This window comes from Chironomus tepperi, unplaced genomic scaffold (genome assembly GCF_022539635.2).
Source record: "Chironomus tepperi strain 1889 unplaced genomic scaffold, CSIRO-AGI_Ctep_v1 contig_8, whole genome shotgun sequence".
Lineage (NCBI taxonomy): Eukaryota > Metazoa > Arthropoda > Insecta > Diptera > Chironomidae > Chironomus > Chironomus tepperi.
The window spans coordinates 1602686-1621629 of NW_027226130.1; the positions used below are offsets into that span (position 1 = coordinate 1602686).

At 35.0% G+C, this 18944-nt stretch overlaps 2 protein-coding genes across 7 annotated transcripts in view; one reads left to right on the forward strand and one right to left on the reverse strand.

Annotated features, from left to right (window-relative positions):
- Positions 1–14312, reverse strand: part of sNPF-R (short neuropeptide F receptor) — a 46465-nt gene extending 32153 nt beyond the window's left edge. For 3 of the 6 annotated variants that reach the window (XM_070653857.1, XM_070653831.1, XM_070653866.1), the window contains exons 1-3: positions 13690–14312; positions 10588–12292; positions 7591–8087 (exon numbers count right to left, since the gene is read on the reverse strand). In XM_070653857.1, coding sequence (XP_070509958.1) covers positions 7676–8087; positions 10588–11615 — 1440 coding nt within the window. In that variant the 5' untranslated portion in view covers positions 11616–12292; positions 13690–14312 and the 3' untranslated portion in view covers positions 7591–7675. Of the gene's footprint in view, positions 1–7590; positions 8088–10587; positions 12293–13689 lie in introns of those variants that run through there. The other 3 variants (XM_070653877.1, XM_070653849.1, XM_070653839.1) reach the window with 3 other exon arrangements.
- On the forward strand, positions 2006–2311 carry LOC139100362 (uncharacterized). The gene has a single exon (XM_070652982.1). The coding sequence runs from the start codon at positions 2006–2008 to the stop codon at positions 2309–2311; it is 306 nt and encodes a 101-aa protein (XP_070509083.1).
- Positions 14313–18944: the final 4632 nt, after the last annotated feature.

An 18944-nucleotide genomic window follows, 5' to 3' on the forward strand; every position in this document is an offset into this window, starting at 1 on the left:
CATCTTTAATCTTCATAAAACTTTCATGTGTCAAAATCTATCAGGAAGAAAAGGAAAAAGCAGCAGTAGTTGAGTCATGAATTACGACACTCATTCTCGACCTAACTCACAATTTTGATATTTTTTCTACAAGATTTGATATTTTTTGATGGCATCATAAAGAACGAAATTCATTACCGGATGATGATGATGCTGTGTTATTTATGTCGGGAGGGTAAAAAAAAATCCAAAGAAATAAAATTCATTCAATGTCTTTTTCGTGTTGCTTTTATATTCATGCTGGTAAAAATTTTGTGCTGTTTTTATTGTTCCTGTTAGTGGATATAAATGTGAATCTAAATTACGAATTTTGGTTGAAATTCAGAAAATTGCCAAATGCGATGGATTAGGAAAAGATCACGAATGTCTTCATTTTGGGGGAAGCTTTTGAAGGATGAGGAAGATAGTAAATCAATATTGAGGTTTAGAACAAGCTTAGAAAGAACAAAAGTGAGAAGTTTTGAGGATTTTAAGGTTGGAGTAATATGAATTTCAATTTAAAAGGTAAGCTTGGGAGTGACATTGTTAGTTTTCAAGACAGGATCAAGATTTTTTGGTGTTGTTTCGGTTTTGAGACTTTGTGGAAGTTACTGGAAATGGCAGTCACTTGTTATCCGTTTGAAACTTACTTAATTACTTTGCTGGCTGGACAGATAAAGCAGTAATCAATAGATTCCCTCAATTGACGTCTAAAAATGTCTCAATGCAGCCTGCCCTTTGCCAATTGCCAATACCAAGTGCTATGCTGTCTCTATTAACAATTTTCTTCCAAGAATATGCTTGAAAACGATAGCTAATTGAAAGATGCTTAGTATTAGTTAAACTGTCTTCTTGGCAGCATTTTACGTCATTTGGACAGAATTTCAATATGTCCCAATCGGGTTTTGCTTGAAAAATACATGAGTAAGCCATCAAATCAACCCGAGAGGCACACAGCTTAGAAATGGTTGAAAATCAGGGCCTAGATCAGTATGACACTGACTTGAAGTCGAACTCGATTTTAAATGACAGTTAGCTGAGGACAATTGGTGAAAACTCGGTTATTAAAATCTTTCAATGGCAACCAACTGCCGCCTGTTGAGAGTATCATTGACTGCCGATTAAAGAAGACCAAAAAATGGCCGAAGACAGCCAATTGCCAATCCAGACTCGATTAACTCCGGCCTCAGGTCAGAGTCAAGTCGCAATAGAATCAGATTCACTTCCATTTCTACTTCGTATGCTTTCCAGCCTATGTGACAATCCACCAAGTTAAGACATCATCACCCATTACTTCTTAAATTCAAACCCATTCAAATAAAACAGCACAAAAGTGTCAAAGTTTTAATCCCACACCAAGTTCAATAAAAAAACGAAGAAAACTTTTCAGCCTAGAATTACTTTTTATTCCTTCATTCCACAACAAATGAAAATGTTTTTGCATGTGATGGAAAGGTTGATGTCTTGGCATTTCTTACTCTTTAACAAAACTTATTTCCCCATTTTATTTCTCTCGGTTTCCCTTCTCTTAGCAAATGAAATTTGTGTGCCGCATTTCCTCTATAAATACATTAACGCTGAGAAGAGGGTTTCATTAAATGCCACATATTTTCATGCTTTAATGATTAGATTAAGTTTTAATAAAATTAAAGCTGGATTCGTTAGATTAGGATAGGGTGATGTGAATTTGGGGCGAAATTGGCTTGTAATGGATGATATTTATGAGGGTGTTAAGGGAGAGGGTCTGAAGCTGGATGATAATCTATAGAAAGTTAAAAAAAGTTAGAAAAGGTGATTCAAATATTGAAAATTTAAGTTTGGGGAGGAGGTTGTTGAGAATCAGTTGCTTGCGGATATCCATGAGGTTGTGACTGAACTGTTAGTCTATGAAGTTCTGGTGTTTGTATCAGGGGTTGCTTTAGTATTGATGAATCGATGAATCTTGATTGTTGGTGCTGCTGCTGGCTTAGCTACTGTGGTTGACTCAATGACTGCTGCTGCTGATCAAAAGACTGTTGTGGTTGAACTAGTGACTACAATTGACTCAATGACTTATACTGCTGACTCAGTGACTGTTGTATTTGATCGGGTGACTGCTGTTGTTGACCAAACGACTACGACTGACCCAGTTAGTGCTGTGGTTGACTCAATGACTGCTACTGCTGATCTAGAGACTGTAGTTGCTGATCAAGTGACTATGGTTGATCCAGTAACTGTTGTGAGTGACTCAATGACTCAAGCAACTGATCCAGAGACTTTTGTTGCTGATATTGTAACTACTGCTGACCAATGACTGCTGAGATTGACCTAGAGCTGCGGTTGACTCAATGACTGCTGCTGTTAATCTAGAGAATGTTGTTGCTGATCTAGTGACTTCTGCTGACACAGTGACTGCTGTGATTGACGTTGTGACTGTGTTTGATCCAGTGATTGCTGCTATTGATCTAAAGATTGCTGTTATTGACCTACTGATTGCTATTGCAGACTTTGAGGTTGATGTTGTTAATCAAGTGACTGTTGGTGAACGAGTGACTGCAGCATTTGTCTAGTACCAAGATTAACGTAGCCAGAATGTTGTTTACTTTGATTTCATGGATTCATTTGAATCTTAGGATACTCCAATTGTTGGTAGCATCATTTCTAAGAGGCTATGTCTCCAATTCAAATCTTGCAACCAAAACGAAGAACAGATCATAATTCCACACCTCACAAAGCATCAAAACACCCAACTTAACTTCAAAAGTCTTCAACAATGGATCAAATTCTCATCGAAATACTTTGGGCAGCCTCAAAGTTTCTAATTGCTTCCATTTAATTAAAATCAGGATCATCAAGTAGGCAAAAGAGGAAATTCGAAGCTCTACAAGCCACAAACATTCGAACATGATATGAAAGAAAACAAACTATGCTGAACAAAAAAGTTCTTTGTAACATTAAACCTTTAAGCAACCTTTAAGTTTGGAGACTGGAAAATTTGTATCTGAATAAATTTAATTCTTTTTTTTATTTGGATGCGGATGGGTTTATGGGGTTTAGTGCTGAAAACCATAAAAAATGGGCAGATTTCCTCCACGACCTAAGGCATTTTTCATGTGATTTTTCCTTGCTTTATGCTAATAATCATTTTATGCTTTATTGTGGATATACATGTATGAATAAATTGTTCGATTTCCAGTAGGAGTTCTGTGTATGTGCTCATACAAAGGGAATAAGCTTTTGTTGTGGTGGCATGGCAATATGCTGTGCTTTAAATTTGTAAATTGTTGAATTCAATGGATAAGTAAAGTGTGGAAAAAAATGGATTTAAATTTATTTGACAGAAGGATGTGTCGAAAGGAAATGGAACATTTTGCTTTTTTTTTGTTATGTTAAATGGTTTCACATACAATATTGTTGTTGTTGTTGTTACTATTCTTTAGAATTTCAGATTTAAGAGCAGTGGTGGGCAACCTTTTATGTGGGAAGGGACACTTTGGTGGCAAGGCACGATTGAAACCACACAAGGGATCCGACTAATGAATTTTCCAAATAGTTTTGACAGTTCACTAGTATGCCGTGACAAAAAGGTTGCTCACCACTGCTTTAGACCATAAATAACTCACTTTTATCATTTTTAGAATTTTTGGTGCTATTTATAGTGAATGCTTTGAAAAGGAATTAACAAATATTTTTTTTTGATCTGGAATTGAGGATAAAAGGAGCCATATACTTTTAGCACATATAAAGCTTTTCGAGAGACGCAAATAAAGAAGGATCCAGCATGAAGCGTTTAGAAGGCACACATACGTCGAAGACATGATCAAAAATCCAGAACCCTTGAAAGATTTCTGATCAAGGCCTGAGTAAAATTGACTGGAGGACAGATTTCGATTTCTGAGCCATTTCTGAGCTATGTATTCTCCGGGTATGGCTCCGCTAAAGCACATTGATTAGAATAGAATAGAATAATGTAGAATTCACTTATAGCAAAATTGTCACTGCAATCGATTATCTGTTGTACCATCCCAAAGACTCTACAGAATCCTTCGTCCTCAATATAACCAACAATCCCCAAATAGCGCTGTTTGTGTCTATCTTTAACAGCCACAAAGTCTCTTTTATTAACAGCAAAGTGGGATTCAGCCAAGAACCGCAGGCTTGAAGCTCCTGCATTTAAGTTGGACAAGCCTGCACATACTCTAAATAGAAGTCACCTCCATGCAGCATCCATAAGCCTACCATTTACCATGACACGAGACAACAGCCAACAATTATCAACTTCATTAATTTAAAAGCTTTTCTCTCCTCAAATATTGCAATTAAATATCATTTAATTTCGAAAATACCAACTTTCAATCATCCCTTAACTCATGACTCATGAACAAATATAAAACAATTTACTTTTCACATAAATCTCACGCCGAAAAAATAAATTAATTTTACATCCTTTTTACTCAATTTTGTTCACTGCATGATGTAATCGTAAATTATATTTTTAAAAATTAATAATGTAAAAATTTTACGGACATGTAATGAAGATAAAAAGGTTTTTTACTGAATTGAGTGATGGCTTTATTGTTGTGTGTAGCATGCTGCAAATGTAATAAGTTGCTCTTTACAGAGTCTAGACGTAGATTGTGTGTCAGTTAATGTCAAGAAAAATGTATAAAAAAATCCTCAAATTTAATTTCATTTATTCTGCCCGAAAAGCACAAATCGGAATGATTGATCAAAAATTCGGAACCAGTCCGGTGTGATGCTGACTTGGTGCCTAAATTCGAAACAGACCAGACTCCCTTACATGGTGTCGGATTCGGAACAGGCTAGGAACGTGAACGTGATGTCGAATTGGGAACAGGTCAAACACGCCAACAGGTCAGGCACACTGATATGTTGTCGGATTCGAAGCAGGTCAGACACACTGATGGGGTGCCGGATTCGAACAGGTCAGGTACACGGGTTTGGTGCCAAATTTGGAACAGGTCAGGTCAACAGAACAGAACAGGTCAACACACTGATTTGGTGTCGGATTCGGAACAGGTCAGACACACTGATCTGTTGCTTTATTCGGAACAGGTCAGACATACTGATCTGGTGCCAGATTCGGAGCAGATCAGACACACTGATCTGGTGCCAGATTTGTAATAGATCCGATACACTGATCTGGTGACGGATTTGGAACAGGTCACGTACACTGATCTGATGTTGAATACGCAACAGGTCAGACACGCTTAACTGGTACTGGATTCCGAACAGGTCATTCACACTAATCTGGTGCCAGATTTGGAACAGGTCAGGCCAACTGATCTGGTGCCGGATTTGGAACAAATCATGCAAACTGATCTAGTGCCGGTTTCGGAACAGACGCCTACCTATTGCCTGATTGCAGATCATGATCCCGACATGTGCTATTCGGGCCATGTAATGTAAAACTTGAATAAAACATTGATTGGTAAGGTTTTTCGATTGAAGATTACATGAATTACATCAAAAGAGATGTCAAAGAACCTGAACTGATAGAAATCTAACAACAAAATTAAATTGCTTTTTTTTTAAAGAAAATAATTCTGAATAAATTGAGATAAAATGTTCAATAAAAATTACTTTTCTGGTCTGTAGATTTTCAATGTCCAAAGTATTAAACGAAACTATCAAAATTCCAGCTGATTAGAGACCACATCTGTTTGTTCACACATTATCCATAACAAATTGAAGCTTTTATCCAAATGATTGCTTTTAGATAAATATGTTTTACTGCTATCATGGAAGCTGATCTTCCTTTTATTGGTAAAAATCTGTTTACAGATGAAAAAGCTTCGGAAATTTCATGACATAGCTTAATAAAATTTTATTTTGATTAAAAAAATAAAACGAAATATGGTTGGGATTATAGTGAATTTTGGGATGTTTTGTTCGATTGTAACACTTGTTCACAATGATAGGTTACATTATCTACCATAGCTGTAGCTATAATCTAGGCCAGTGGTGGGCATTCTGTGTGATGTGGCACATTATAGTGCCGTGACACCAAAATGATGATGATTGGTTCCTATTGATCCACTGTGAATCGTTGGGCGTTAATAAAACGATTGAACATGTCTCTGTTCCGGGCTATAACAGGTCTCTGTTCCGGGCTATAACTGTGACACCAAAGTGGTTGCCAATTATTGATCTAGGCTCAGAAATAGTTGTGAAAATTCTCAAAATGCAATTTTCATTCGAAAATTCATAGAAATTATGATTTTTGGACCAAAAAAAGGCGAAAATCCTTTAATTTCTGAAGATAGGAGCTGATTGACCCTCTAGACCTCTAACCTCATCCCTTCCTTCCCTTCCTGAATGCGCCCCAATCTGGCATCTCCCTAATGATGCTCTCAGACTCAACAAAAGCATCAAACTCCTAAAATTCACCATTATGAAGCTACATCCTGTTTATATTGCGCATCAAATTCAGTTTAATGACCTTTTGCCATTAACTGCTCCACAAATATACACTACGACATAATAACCATTTTTCAATTTTAATTACATATCAACTCCCCCTAAAAGTCATCAATATCAAAATTATTTATCACAATAAAATTAATTGATTTTTTATTCATCAAATCATTTATCTCCCACCATGCCATATATACTGTATATCAATATATTGTGTACGATACTTTTCAGCATTCATAAAAATTTTTGTTTTGACATCAAAAAAAAAGTGAAGCGAGAATATAAAAATATAAAGTAATAAAAAATAAAAGTTGATTGAAATAAAATTCATCATCCATGAAAAAAATACGCAATAAATAATTCTGGAGCCTGTTGACGCATCAACGGGCAACAATGAATTTATTAAATAGTTGAACAAAAAAAAATTGTTATGGAATTAAGGAATGATGCGGTAAACAAAAATAAAATTATGAGAAAAGTGTCAATAAAGTTTGGGAGTTGGGGTTGTTTTGGATGCTGCATTAAGCTGCTGATCAAGGCAGTTTATGAAGTGTCTCAGTGTCTCTGTGTCTCAGTGTCTCAGTGTCTCAGTGTCTCAGTGTCTCAGTGTCTCAGTGTCTCAGTGTCTCAGTGTCTCAGTGTCTCAGTGTCTCAGTGTTTCAGTGTCTTAGTGTCTCAGTGTCTCAGTGTCTCAGTGTCTCAATGTCTCAATGTCTCAATCTCAGTCTCAGTGTCTCTGTGTCTCTGTGTCTCAGTGTCTCAGTGTCGCAGTGTCTCAGAGTCTCAGTGCTTCAGTGTCTTAGTGTCTCAGTGTCACAGTGTCTTAGTGTCTCAGTGTTTCAGTGTCTTAGTGTCTCAGTGTCTCAGTGTCTCAGTGTCTCAATCTCAGTCTCAGTGTCTCAGTGTCTCTGTGTCTCAGGGTTTCAGTGCCTCAGTCTCAGTCTCAGTGTCTCAGTGTCTCAGTGTCAGTGTCTCACTTCAGTCTCAATTTTCATTTCGTTCTCAATCCCATTTCGGTCTCAAACTCAAACTCGGTCGTACCCGTCTCAATGGCCTCTCAGTGTCATAAATCTCAAAACCGCTTAAAACCATTCATCTAATGTAACATCCAACACATCCCCAAATCCCATAAAAAAGTCAATATTTCGTACTCACCACTCATTTCTGATTTCTGTGTTTTCTCTCCATCAGGAAGAAGAAAAGAATTTAATTTAATACATGATTATGTATATCTGTACATTTAACTAATTGACGTGTCGGCTGTACGCGATGACGTTGTCTTATCCGAACCCGATTGTTCACCAAATGATGTCGCAATCTCATCACAGCCCTTAATGATCATCAGATTATTATCAGTTTTACGTTTTTGTGAATTTCCATTTTGTGTTATATTACCATTCTCATTGTCATTTTTGTGATTTGTTGTATCAACATTATTCATGTCTGTCTCAATACTAATCATCACATTATCATTGTTTGGTTGTAAAAATGTCGTTTCCTGTAGCGTCTTCTCACCATTACGAATCAAATTTTCGTCATCTTTACGACGATTGAATGAATTAAGGAAGTTCTTTGGATGCTTTAAATCGCGATGTGTTGAAATTTTTACAAACAAAAAAGGCAGAATTTGCTTAAATTCCTTCTTGAAATTACTGTGAAAGATACAATGAGAAATATGAGATTTTTTACAGATTTCTACAGAATAAAAAATTTTGTTGGAATTTGAGACAAGCTTGCAAGAATTATTTTGCAACAAGCACGTTCCTTAGATGGCAAAAATGTTGCTAAGGATTAACATTTTTTTTTGTTGATGTGCGTGCTGTTTGCAATTTGGATATATTTTTTTGGATTAGTTGCTAAAAGGTCTTTACTGTCTGATTTGGTCAATTTAATCTTCAAGTTGAATTTATTGTTGTGGCTGGAGATTTGAGGTTGTTCACAATCAATTAAAGGAACATAAATTTTCCATGAAATCGGAAATGGTTTGGGCTAGCATGCTCATTTAGACTTGATCTTTGTATTCTGAATAGCACAAGCCGGTCATCGAGCTGAAATTCAGGTCCTGTTTAAAACTAGACCTGCATGAGTCTGACAAGAGTCTGGATTTAAACCTAATTCAGTACCAAGTCAGTGTCACGATGACATACTGTCTAATTTAGAATTAATGAACCTCCGGCGTTGTCACCAGACCAGCATGAATCTGATTTGGTAGCGAATTTGTATCCGGCTTTTCCTTTTAATATAGAATCGATGAACCTCAGGCATTGCCTTCAGATCAGCATGACTCTGACTTAATACCAAATTCGGCAACAAGTCCAGGCATTATCAGAGTTTAAACCGAATTTGGAACCAATTTAGAGTGACGCCGGCGAGGCAGCCACACCGGAAATTAACCAATTCAAAATTTGGAATTGATGACATTGACTTGATGCATGCTTGAGGCAGAATCCGGTTTAAATCCGTCGTGGTTAACATACTGATGTAACTCTGGCATGCTGGCGAATGTGGTCATAAAATCAAAGTTTTGCTGCCTTGGGGCCGAATATTTGTGCTATTAGACATGAGTATGTTAGGTCAAGCAGATATCCGGAAAACACACGGCGTAGAAATGACGAAATATCGAGTCCCAAATCCACTTGAGTCTGTCTTGAGGCCGGATTTCATAGAATCAAGCCTAAAACCAGAGTCATACTAGCCTTGGGACGGATTATTGTTCATTTCTACATCGCGTGCCTTCCAGAACAATCTTACAATCCAGAACTTAATCTTCAATCAATTTTCCCATCCGGAAGCAAAGCAAAATTGCCACAAACTTCAACAATATTTTCTATAAACCGTGCCACTTCCGTGCCAAGTATTTAAGTTCATTAACACACAATTAAGTTTCAAAAACAAAACACGAAAATTGCTTGAAGAAATAAATATCAACCTGCGACATTGTTACCTTAACCTACAATACCGGAACAAAGAAAAATTCCTTCAACTCTTCGCGTGCTACGTCTATTTTTAAAGGTGGAACTACTCAATTCAGAAGAGAAAATGAAAAATCATCATCAATTATGCCAAGTATGACGATCCATTCATAAATAAACATGGTAGCTTAATTGTTCGCAGACGTTGCTTCATTCACATTCTCCCTTGGTCATTATGCTAAGCATTTTTTGTTGTTGGGACAGTTTGAGTCATCAAATGGACAATGAGATTCATTTTATTTAAGCGAAAATGAGGAAGGAATTTTGTTTATATTGAAAATTATTTTCAGCATCTTAAATCTGGCTTTGCATTGCATTCCAATGAATTTAATGTCTGAAATGCGAGCAATCAAGAAGATTCTGGGAAAATTTGTACTATGGCTTAGGGAAATGATGAAAAATATTTGATGTCTGAGAATAATCTTATGGAAATTGGTACTGAGAAGGTCTTTTGGGATATTCTTCGTATTGGGAGATGTAAAGCTTAATTTTGGATGAATCATGATGTCAAAAACGATATTGCTGCCTTCTAGCTAGAAATTAAGTGTCTCGTCCTTTAAAAGTTGGCATATAAATATTGTTAGAAACTTGTGTGGGATGTCCCGAGAAGCAGACAGCGAAAAAGCAGCAGTAATTCATAATTCGAGTCCGATCATTTGATTGATTTTTCTAGTTGTTTGTATTCGCGAAGTTTGTTCGCTAGGCACATTAATTGATAGAACAGGAAATCTAAGATGAGAATTCAAGGGTATTGTAATGGATATAGAGCAAATCTCGAGCAATAGACAGCAGTGGCTTAGTGGTTAGAGTGCTGGTGATCTAACGATGGCTTAATAATTTCATTGTGCTGCTCAAGATAAGCAACATAACTTAATGATCCATCTTTTAAAACCAAAAATAGCAACATTATCCAAAATATCCACTTTATATGCTTTAATGCATCGCTCTACTTTCCATTGTATGACCAAAAATAATTCAGCATTGAGCATCAAATCTATGAACAAAAATAAATCTCAATGCCAATATTCAAGCTATGAAACTTTAAAACATGACATTGCAGCAATTCAATCAAATTCAACTGACAATATTTAATTCAATGCATTTCTTGCAAGCTATCCAAAAAAAACAAACAGATTTGAATGTCAAGGACAAAACAAAAAATAATATTCATGGTACTTACTCATTCAGCAATCCATACAGAATCGGATTATAAATGACAGACGACATAGCGACGAGATGTGATATGAAGAACAACAGATTATAATATGGAAATTCATTCATATTCACCGTAAAGTCATCGAGTATATTGATGAGATTGAGCGGTAGCCAACAAAATCCAAAAATAGTCACCATCAATACCAACATTTGATTCGTTGACGTTTTCTTTTTCAGCACCTTTTCACAATTATTTTTCTTTTTTGAATTTTTACTTTTTGATATTTTCTTCTTATTATTTTGTAATTTACAAAATATTGATATATAGCACACGAGTATGATGAGAAAAGGCAAAAAGAATTGTAACATTGATGTGACCGTACCAAATACTTTACGTATATCTTCCGTTGGCCATGCCTCTTCACACCACGTCACTTCAATACCATCAACTTCCTTTTCAACAATTTGCATATAATATCCATAAGGAAATGTCAATAGAAATGCTATAATCCATATAAGTAATAATATTGATAGGCATGTGCACACCTTCATACGTGGACGAAATGGAAATATGATGACAAAAAATCGATCAATTGCAATACTCGTGAGTGTTAATGTTGATAAATAAACGCACCAACATTGAAGGAATGCAACAAGATGACATAAAAATTTACCAAATATCCATTGTCCAATCATTGTATAAGCTGGTGTAAGTGTCACACAAAATAGACACAATAATATATCAGCAAATGCTAAATTTGTTATAAAAAAATTTGTCACCGTTTGCATGGTGCGTTGACGTGCAACAACAAAGCATACAAGAAAATTACCAAAAAGTCCTAATAAAAATGTCAAAATATAAAGGAGTGAGAAGATGACAAGTGTTAATGGCTTATGGAATAAGTCATCATATGGTGGAAAATCGTCAACTGTACTAGTAGCATTAATTGCTATACTTTTATTATCCAAGGACATGTTGCTTGATAAATAATCACCAACGATGGCATAATCTGTTGACAATGAAATTACATTTAACATGGTGCCAGTCGCCATTTATAGCAAAGTCCTCAGTTTTTTTTATATATATGTACGTAAGGTAATGATGATTATAGACACAAATACATTGACAATCGCTTCTAAATGGTCGCACTGAGTGTGGATTTTAATCTAAATAGAAAATTGATAGGAGAAGCTTAACGTTGAGGCTTGATATATATATTTTTCTATTTGCTGACCGACACTGCTGTCTGTTTGCATAAAGGCAATGTGAGACACATAAGATCCTTTCTGGTTTTGTTTACAGTCACACACTTTATATTGAATTGCTCAACGTCCCTGACAGATTATTCAGTCACTGGATGAAATGAGAAAAATTAAAGTTTTTTTTGGCACTGCTGCTATGTGCTATTTCCTCGCACTTTCACTATTGTTTGAATTTTAGGCCTCAATTCACTTACTTTTTATTGCCTTTTGGGATGTTTGAAATACACACTTATGTTATTACAATGTAATATTGTGCTGCTTAACTTCTGCTTCCTTATTTTTTTTCACTCACTTATTTTATTATTTATAACATCAAAAGACGACGACAATTTATATATTTTTTTTTACTCTCTGTTCTGTTATTTTATTCTTATTCCTTATTTTTCTCCCCTTCTGGCGAGAAAGCTTTACTTTTTCATGAACACTTCCTTACTGCTTACTGCTTTCTTTCAGTCACTGACGTTATTCTTTGAAATGAGAAAAAAAATAATAATAAGAAACATCAGAATTGGATACTCGGTAAATTGGAGCTGTTTTATGAGTATTATCTGGGGTGTTTGTGGATTGGGGTGGCTATGTGATTGGTTTTGAGGGGGATTTTGCTTTGTTTAGGTGACTGGTACTTGATATTGGCTGTTTTCGTTAATGTACGATTTGTCTATAATCGCAATTTTGATTCGGAACATTACCCAGAAGCAGAACTCGAAATCGATTCGAATTTTGTATGAAAAAGTCGGAATCAATCCCGAAAATCCAGAAAGCATGCACATGCTTTCATCTTTTCCATAACCCGAACGAATAGACATTGTGCTAAGCCGATATTTGGCAACAGTTCCTTTTTATATCGGAAGAGCCATTCAATAACAATTTTCCCATATGCTATGCATCAGCTATGCAGAGCAAATGCGGTAGCATTCAATATTGAAATCTGGGAGTTGTCCAAAGAAGCTGTTGCGGTCGAACTGATAATTAAATTAGATGATATAATATTGAATGCCATCCAACAGCAACATTTAATATTGCATTTAGAAGATTAAATCCTCTAAATTACAGTGAGAGTTGGCAGGAGTTCATTGCAGAGGCAACTTTTTAGGCTTTTGCAGTTCAGATTCCCAAAGTCCTGCACCCTCTGATTTCTTCTCACATTTCTTCTGCAAAACCTGTAAGCGACAAGGTTCCGCAAAATTTGCAAAGATCCGCAAAATTTCGTTCCGCAAAACTTGTAAGGTTCCGCAAAATCTATAAGGTTCCGCAAAATCTATAAGGTTCCGCAAAATCTATAAGGTTCCGCAAAATCTGTAAGGTTCTGCAAAATCTATAAGGTTCCGCAAAATCTACAAGGTTCCGCAAAATCTACAAGGTTCCGCAAAATCTATAAGGTTCCGCAAAATTTATAAGGTTCCGCAAAATCTGTAAGGTTCCGCAAAATTTATAAGGTTCCGCAAAATCTGTTGGGTTCCGCAAAATCTATAAGGTTCCGCAAAACCTGTGAGGTTCCGCAAAATCTATAAGGTTCCACAAAATCTATAAGGTTCCGCAAAACCTGTAAAGTTCCGCAAAACCTATAAGGTTCCGCAAAATCTATAAGGTTCCGCAAAATCTATAAAGTTCGGCAAAATCTGTTGGGTTCCGCAAAATCTATAAGGTTCCGCAAAACCTGTGAGGTTCCGCAAAATTTCTTTATTGACACCAAATGGAAGACGTCTATTTTTGGCAGCCATATGGACGACAAATGGAAGCTCCGTGAAAGCCATCTTCATTTGTGTCGCTCGGGTTTAGTGTTCAATCCTCCTACAAAACCAAATTTTCACCATCCATTCCCTAAACCCCACTCAGAAATCCCCAAAAGCACAACAATAATTACATAGTTTCCAAGTCTGAATATGAGTCACAATTGATGAAAATTTTATGTATTGAATTTTTTTCCTGTTTAGCTGTCGTTCATAAAGTGAAGAACATTCACTTACCATCACAAACATACACACGCAATTCTTAATACGTTATGAGATGAATATTATTATGACACTTCCTTTTATTATGTTATTATATCACACACATACTCAATGTATACATAAACATATCAGGGAATTTTCTTCCCTTTTTTTGCACTTAAAACTTGTTGTTCTTCGTCTTACTCAATTTTTTTCACTTTTTTGTGCTGTTTACTAAGTCTTAAACCACACATTCACGTTCTTTTTTTATAGTTCAACCTTCTTTGATCAACTTCACGTTTGCTATTTTTATAGTCACAACTGATGGCTTCTTCATAAACATTAAAGTTTTATTCCATTTTCATCCTTTCATCAAGTTTAATCCTCAACCTTCATTTTCTATATCTTCATTTTTTTGCTCCTTACACTTGCTTTTCTAATGTAAGAAAGATTTATCGTTGTTCATTCTTCTTGTTGATGTTGTAGTTTAATATCATATAGGATGATGGAAATTTTCTCTGCTCGGCTCTTCTTGGCTCTTTATCTTAATTATGAAAATCATCTGCAAAAGAGGAAAAAGAAAGAGATTGGTTTGTTATTTTGGTTATTTTCTGCTAAAATGATGAAAGTTTTTTTTTTTGTGTGAGTGGGGTAATATGTAAGTGGTACCGAGCGGTACAGTGCTTTAGTAATCTTTAACTCATTTAATGACAAAATACACGAAAATGCGGACTTGAATAGCACAAATTGATTCATCCATTAAAAATCAGGTTGCTAACTCACTTGGGGCCACATTTGGTTTAAATCCAGCTCCACGACTGAATCATGTCGTCATCGAGGTGAGTTTTGGATCGATCAACCGACTTGTGCTATTTTGAGTGATTAATCAATCACATTTTGATCATTTTTATTAATTTAAAACCCTTGAAGGTACCTAGAACCAAAACCCTTGAAAGTATCAAGTGCCAAAATGACCCAAAAGCATCTAAAATCGTTCAGATGTAGTTCAAAAATAATTTGAGAACGCGAACCCATGAACCATTTTTAAGTATGATTTTTTTCATTGCTTAGCCTGGGTTAGACACTTGCTAACTTCCTTTTTACATTTCCCAGTATAATAAAGTACCATTTAGTTATGTATCACTCGGCAAAAAATATCCTTTTAAGAGCCTTGATAAAGAATCAGCGTCAAAGCATTGAATTATGATTTTCGTAAGGCCATAAATAATTTTTGCTTTTGAACTTCTTAATCAAGAAAAATTCTGTTTTCAAAGGATGACAAATGTATTCATTAATGCTTATGAGAACCTTGGTAGCTCATTTAAGAATAACATTAAGGAAATTGAAAGACACAGTAATTATAGAAATTTACTTTCATTTATGATGCAAAATATTTTAATTAATATTCGTTGTAGCTGATTTTTAAGGAATTTCTTTTAATATTTTTAAGGTCAGAATCAAGTCAGAATTCTCAGAATAATATTAAATGATACCTTGATGTTCAGTTTTTGTGTTGTATATTCAAATTGATATTTGATTTTTTCTTTTGTTAAGGAATTTTTATTGAAGGATCCGAGCGACATTAATGAAGAAGGTTCTGTCTATGGAGCTTTTGAGGCTCCGCTAAACCTCTTTTATTAATACCAAATGGATACATTTTGACAATTTTGGCAATTTTGGCGATGTGCTTCCGAAAGTCAAGCCAAGATTAAGACGGGTTTGAAATACTCTCACCCGATCGGATATTTCAATGAGTGCCGATTGGATCAGATTTGATCGATATCATTTCGAGAAGATCATCAAAAATCATTACTGTTTTCACCATTCAATACCTCAAATATTTCAACTGTAAATGCCACAAAACCACAGTAAATTGTTGACACAACAAAGTGGCCCATCCGTTCATTCAGGCTATAATTTAATTGTTCCTATCACTAAATCATTTAGAAGTAAATTACATAGCTGAATACGTTCGAATTTCATCCACAATTATTCAATTTATTTTACACTCAAACCGCACAATTTGCATGATCGGATGTTGAATAAAATTGCAAACGATAAATTGAATTAAAAATTTTGGCAAAGGAAATTCCATTAATTAATTTTGAAATTTTCATTGCCATTGTTATTCACGTCTAGACTTCTTCCCATCTAAAAGTCATTCAAGGGCAATTATTTGACATTAATAAAGCCATAATTAATTAATCCACAAAAATATTCTTCAGATCTTTATGAATTAATCGCAAAAAAACTTTCATCCTCAAAAATTTATGCGTCTCGGTGAAACTTTCGATCTTAAATAATAAGAAATTATTTTAAATATTTTCACTTGAATATTTTTCATAGTGCAAAGTTTATGCGAGTATTTTTCCGTAATGTAAATAAACTTTGATCCGTAAATAGCGCTCGTAAGAGGTGTTAAAAATGTTTCCTTTTTATAAAAAAATGTAAATTTTCTTCTTCACAGTTTGTGGATGGAAATCAGTTTTTTTGCATAAATTAATTTATTTATTTAGTTTATTATTTTAGGATCAAAAATAACTTAGACGTATAGAATAGCTCAAAGGTCGTTCATTTATGACGTGGGGAGATGAATGTGGGGATTTACTAAATTTTATAGTTTTTTCGAACTAGTTTATGAATAGTTAAATATTTTTTAATGCTAATATTAATGAGATTAAGCTTTTGTTGCGTATCATATATAATAGGAGGTGAAATGCTTGAAAATTGATCATTTCCAGGATCACTATTTGCCTTAAAAATAATTGTATCTCTTAATTGAGACAAGATTCGACGAACTCTATCCTCAGACCCGAGTCAAGTTGTTCTGTAGCTAGATTTTCGGCCATATCGACCACGTTTGCTGTCCGGTTTTTAGTTCGAATGTACAAAGGAGCGACATACCAGAGAATAAATAAAATTGAACTCTAGCTAGAGTTGCAAGCTATTGGATGCACTAGAATCCAATTCCTTCCCAAAATTTTCAATATGTTCGGCTTTTTAAGAACAACAGTTATAAAATATTTGAGTTTCATACAAAAAACATCAAAATTTCCCTCTACAATTCTGCTGCCATAACTTGACATCCAATAAAAATTGACGCAAACAAGTTAAAGTTCAACAAACGCATTTCCTTTAATTATTTTCATTTATTTTTATTACATCTTAGCAAATATTCATAATCTGCATAATCTTTCGCCTATTTGGAATGTAAATTTTCACTAACTCCAATGTTTAGCCTCTGTGCAAAGAGCAATAATAATAAAATTCATGAAATCTTCCCTAAACTTACTCAACTTTCTGTGAAGGATATAGTTGAAACTTAAAACACACAAAAATGTATCATGTCTCAAAACTAATTTAATTTGTTTCCTTTTAATTTAATTAAAAACTAAGTTTGTCTGCTGTCTTTCGTGCCTCCTGCTCTAAATAATTTAATATTCCACGTATGTAAACATACGTAAGATAATTTTACTGTATCCTTGAACGTCTCATAGTATTTTGCATTAAAGTTGTCAAAAAAATGACTCGAGACATTTTCAGCAAAATTATTCATGTTTACATCCATCCATCCAATCATTTTGAGAGGTTCTCGAATATGAATACGAATATTTTCATTTGAGTGAAGGAGGCAAGTATTGATGACGAGTGTGATAGACGTTTTGACCTTCTGTCGGAAAAGGTTTCCGAACAGCACAACATGTTCAGTAGGATATCCCCGAGTATATCGGATTCGGATTCTAAAATTCGGACTCAGCGTGATTCTGACTTGGCGTCGGATTTGGTTCAAATCCAGCTCCATCCTAGAGTCACACTGACCTTGAGGCAACGCCTAGGTTCGTCGACATGAGACAGAACTATGAATCGATTTCATGTGCTCGGGCTTCATTTGTCGTATTAAGCTTAAGAAGCAAAATAGCCATGACGACAACTTGACGGCTCTTTTTTATCCATCTTTAATGAGAAAATTTGATTCACTACATTGTGTCACTCGGTTTTCATCAAAAATTATTGATTTTCACCTTCAGACATCCAAAACATTAGACTTCAATTTCAAACATTTCCTTCCTAAGATGTTTATAAACAGAAATTCGTATACCTAAGAATACCTTAAATTCTTGTTCGTGTCAAATATTCATTAAGTTTGATACATTTTCGTTTTCTGCATTGAATTCTTAAGCATTTCCATCTGAACGCTTCAGTTTTATGCTTCATTTGAGGTTGACCTACAAAATCAGTAATGTTTGATGCCTTTCAAGCAATCAATCTAAATGTATTGATTTTTGGTCTGTTTTGGTGGTCATTTGGGTTTATAACTAAGGGTTTTGGAGATCAAGACTAAGACGAAAGGCACACGACAGACTTCAGACCAGCGTGACTATGGGACCAGGCCAGGTTTGAAGAAATCAGCCCTCAGTCCAGAGTAAAGTCGCTCTCGGCCGGATTTTTGGTCATTTTCAAGTTATGTTCTTTCGGGATGAGACTTTCCAGTTGACAAATCACGAGAATAATTCCCTTATAGTTTCTGTCTCAGTTCCGGTCTCGGTCTGGGTCTCAAAATTCGAAATTTTGGGAATCCTATTATCAAACAGAATTGCTAGAGCAAGTGAACATTCAAGTCCATTGACATACCTTTCGTGCATCCTCAAACTCCAAAAATTCTCAAGAAACTCTCAATAAATCCCAAGAAAAATACCACAAAACATAAACTGCAAAGGTCAATGTAATTCTGTTCACGATAGATCCAATAATAATGACTGGTGACAAGCATGTCAAAATCAATTAATTGTGGATTAATAGAATTAATTATATCCTCAGCATGATGGAATGAATTTTTACGTGACTAAGAAATTGGCATGTAATGAAAAGTTTATTTTTTTACTTTCTTATTCTTTAGTAATTGCTACCTTCTGTTTTTGATAGTCCAGGTACAAAAATATGCCGAGATATTATTTTTACTTAGATTGGGTCAATTTTTTTGTATATTTTTCACGTGTTGTTGCTGGATTTAATATTAATTTATCAGGATTCATGTTGAGATGCAGGATGGAAGATTAATTTAATGATGGAAGTTTTGTTGAGATTAGATTTGTTTGTGAAACTATCCTGGTGATTTTTAGCTTTTTTTGGGTGTTTGAAAACTTTTGGGATGAAGAATTATTGATTTTTCTAATTAATATGTAGCTTT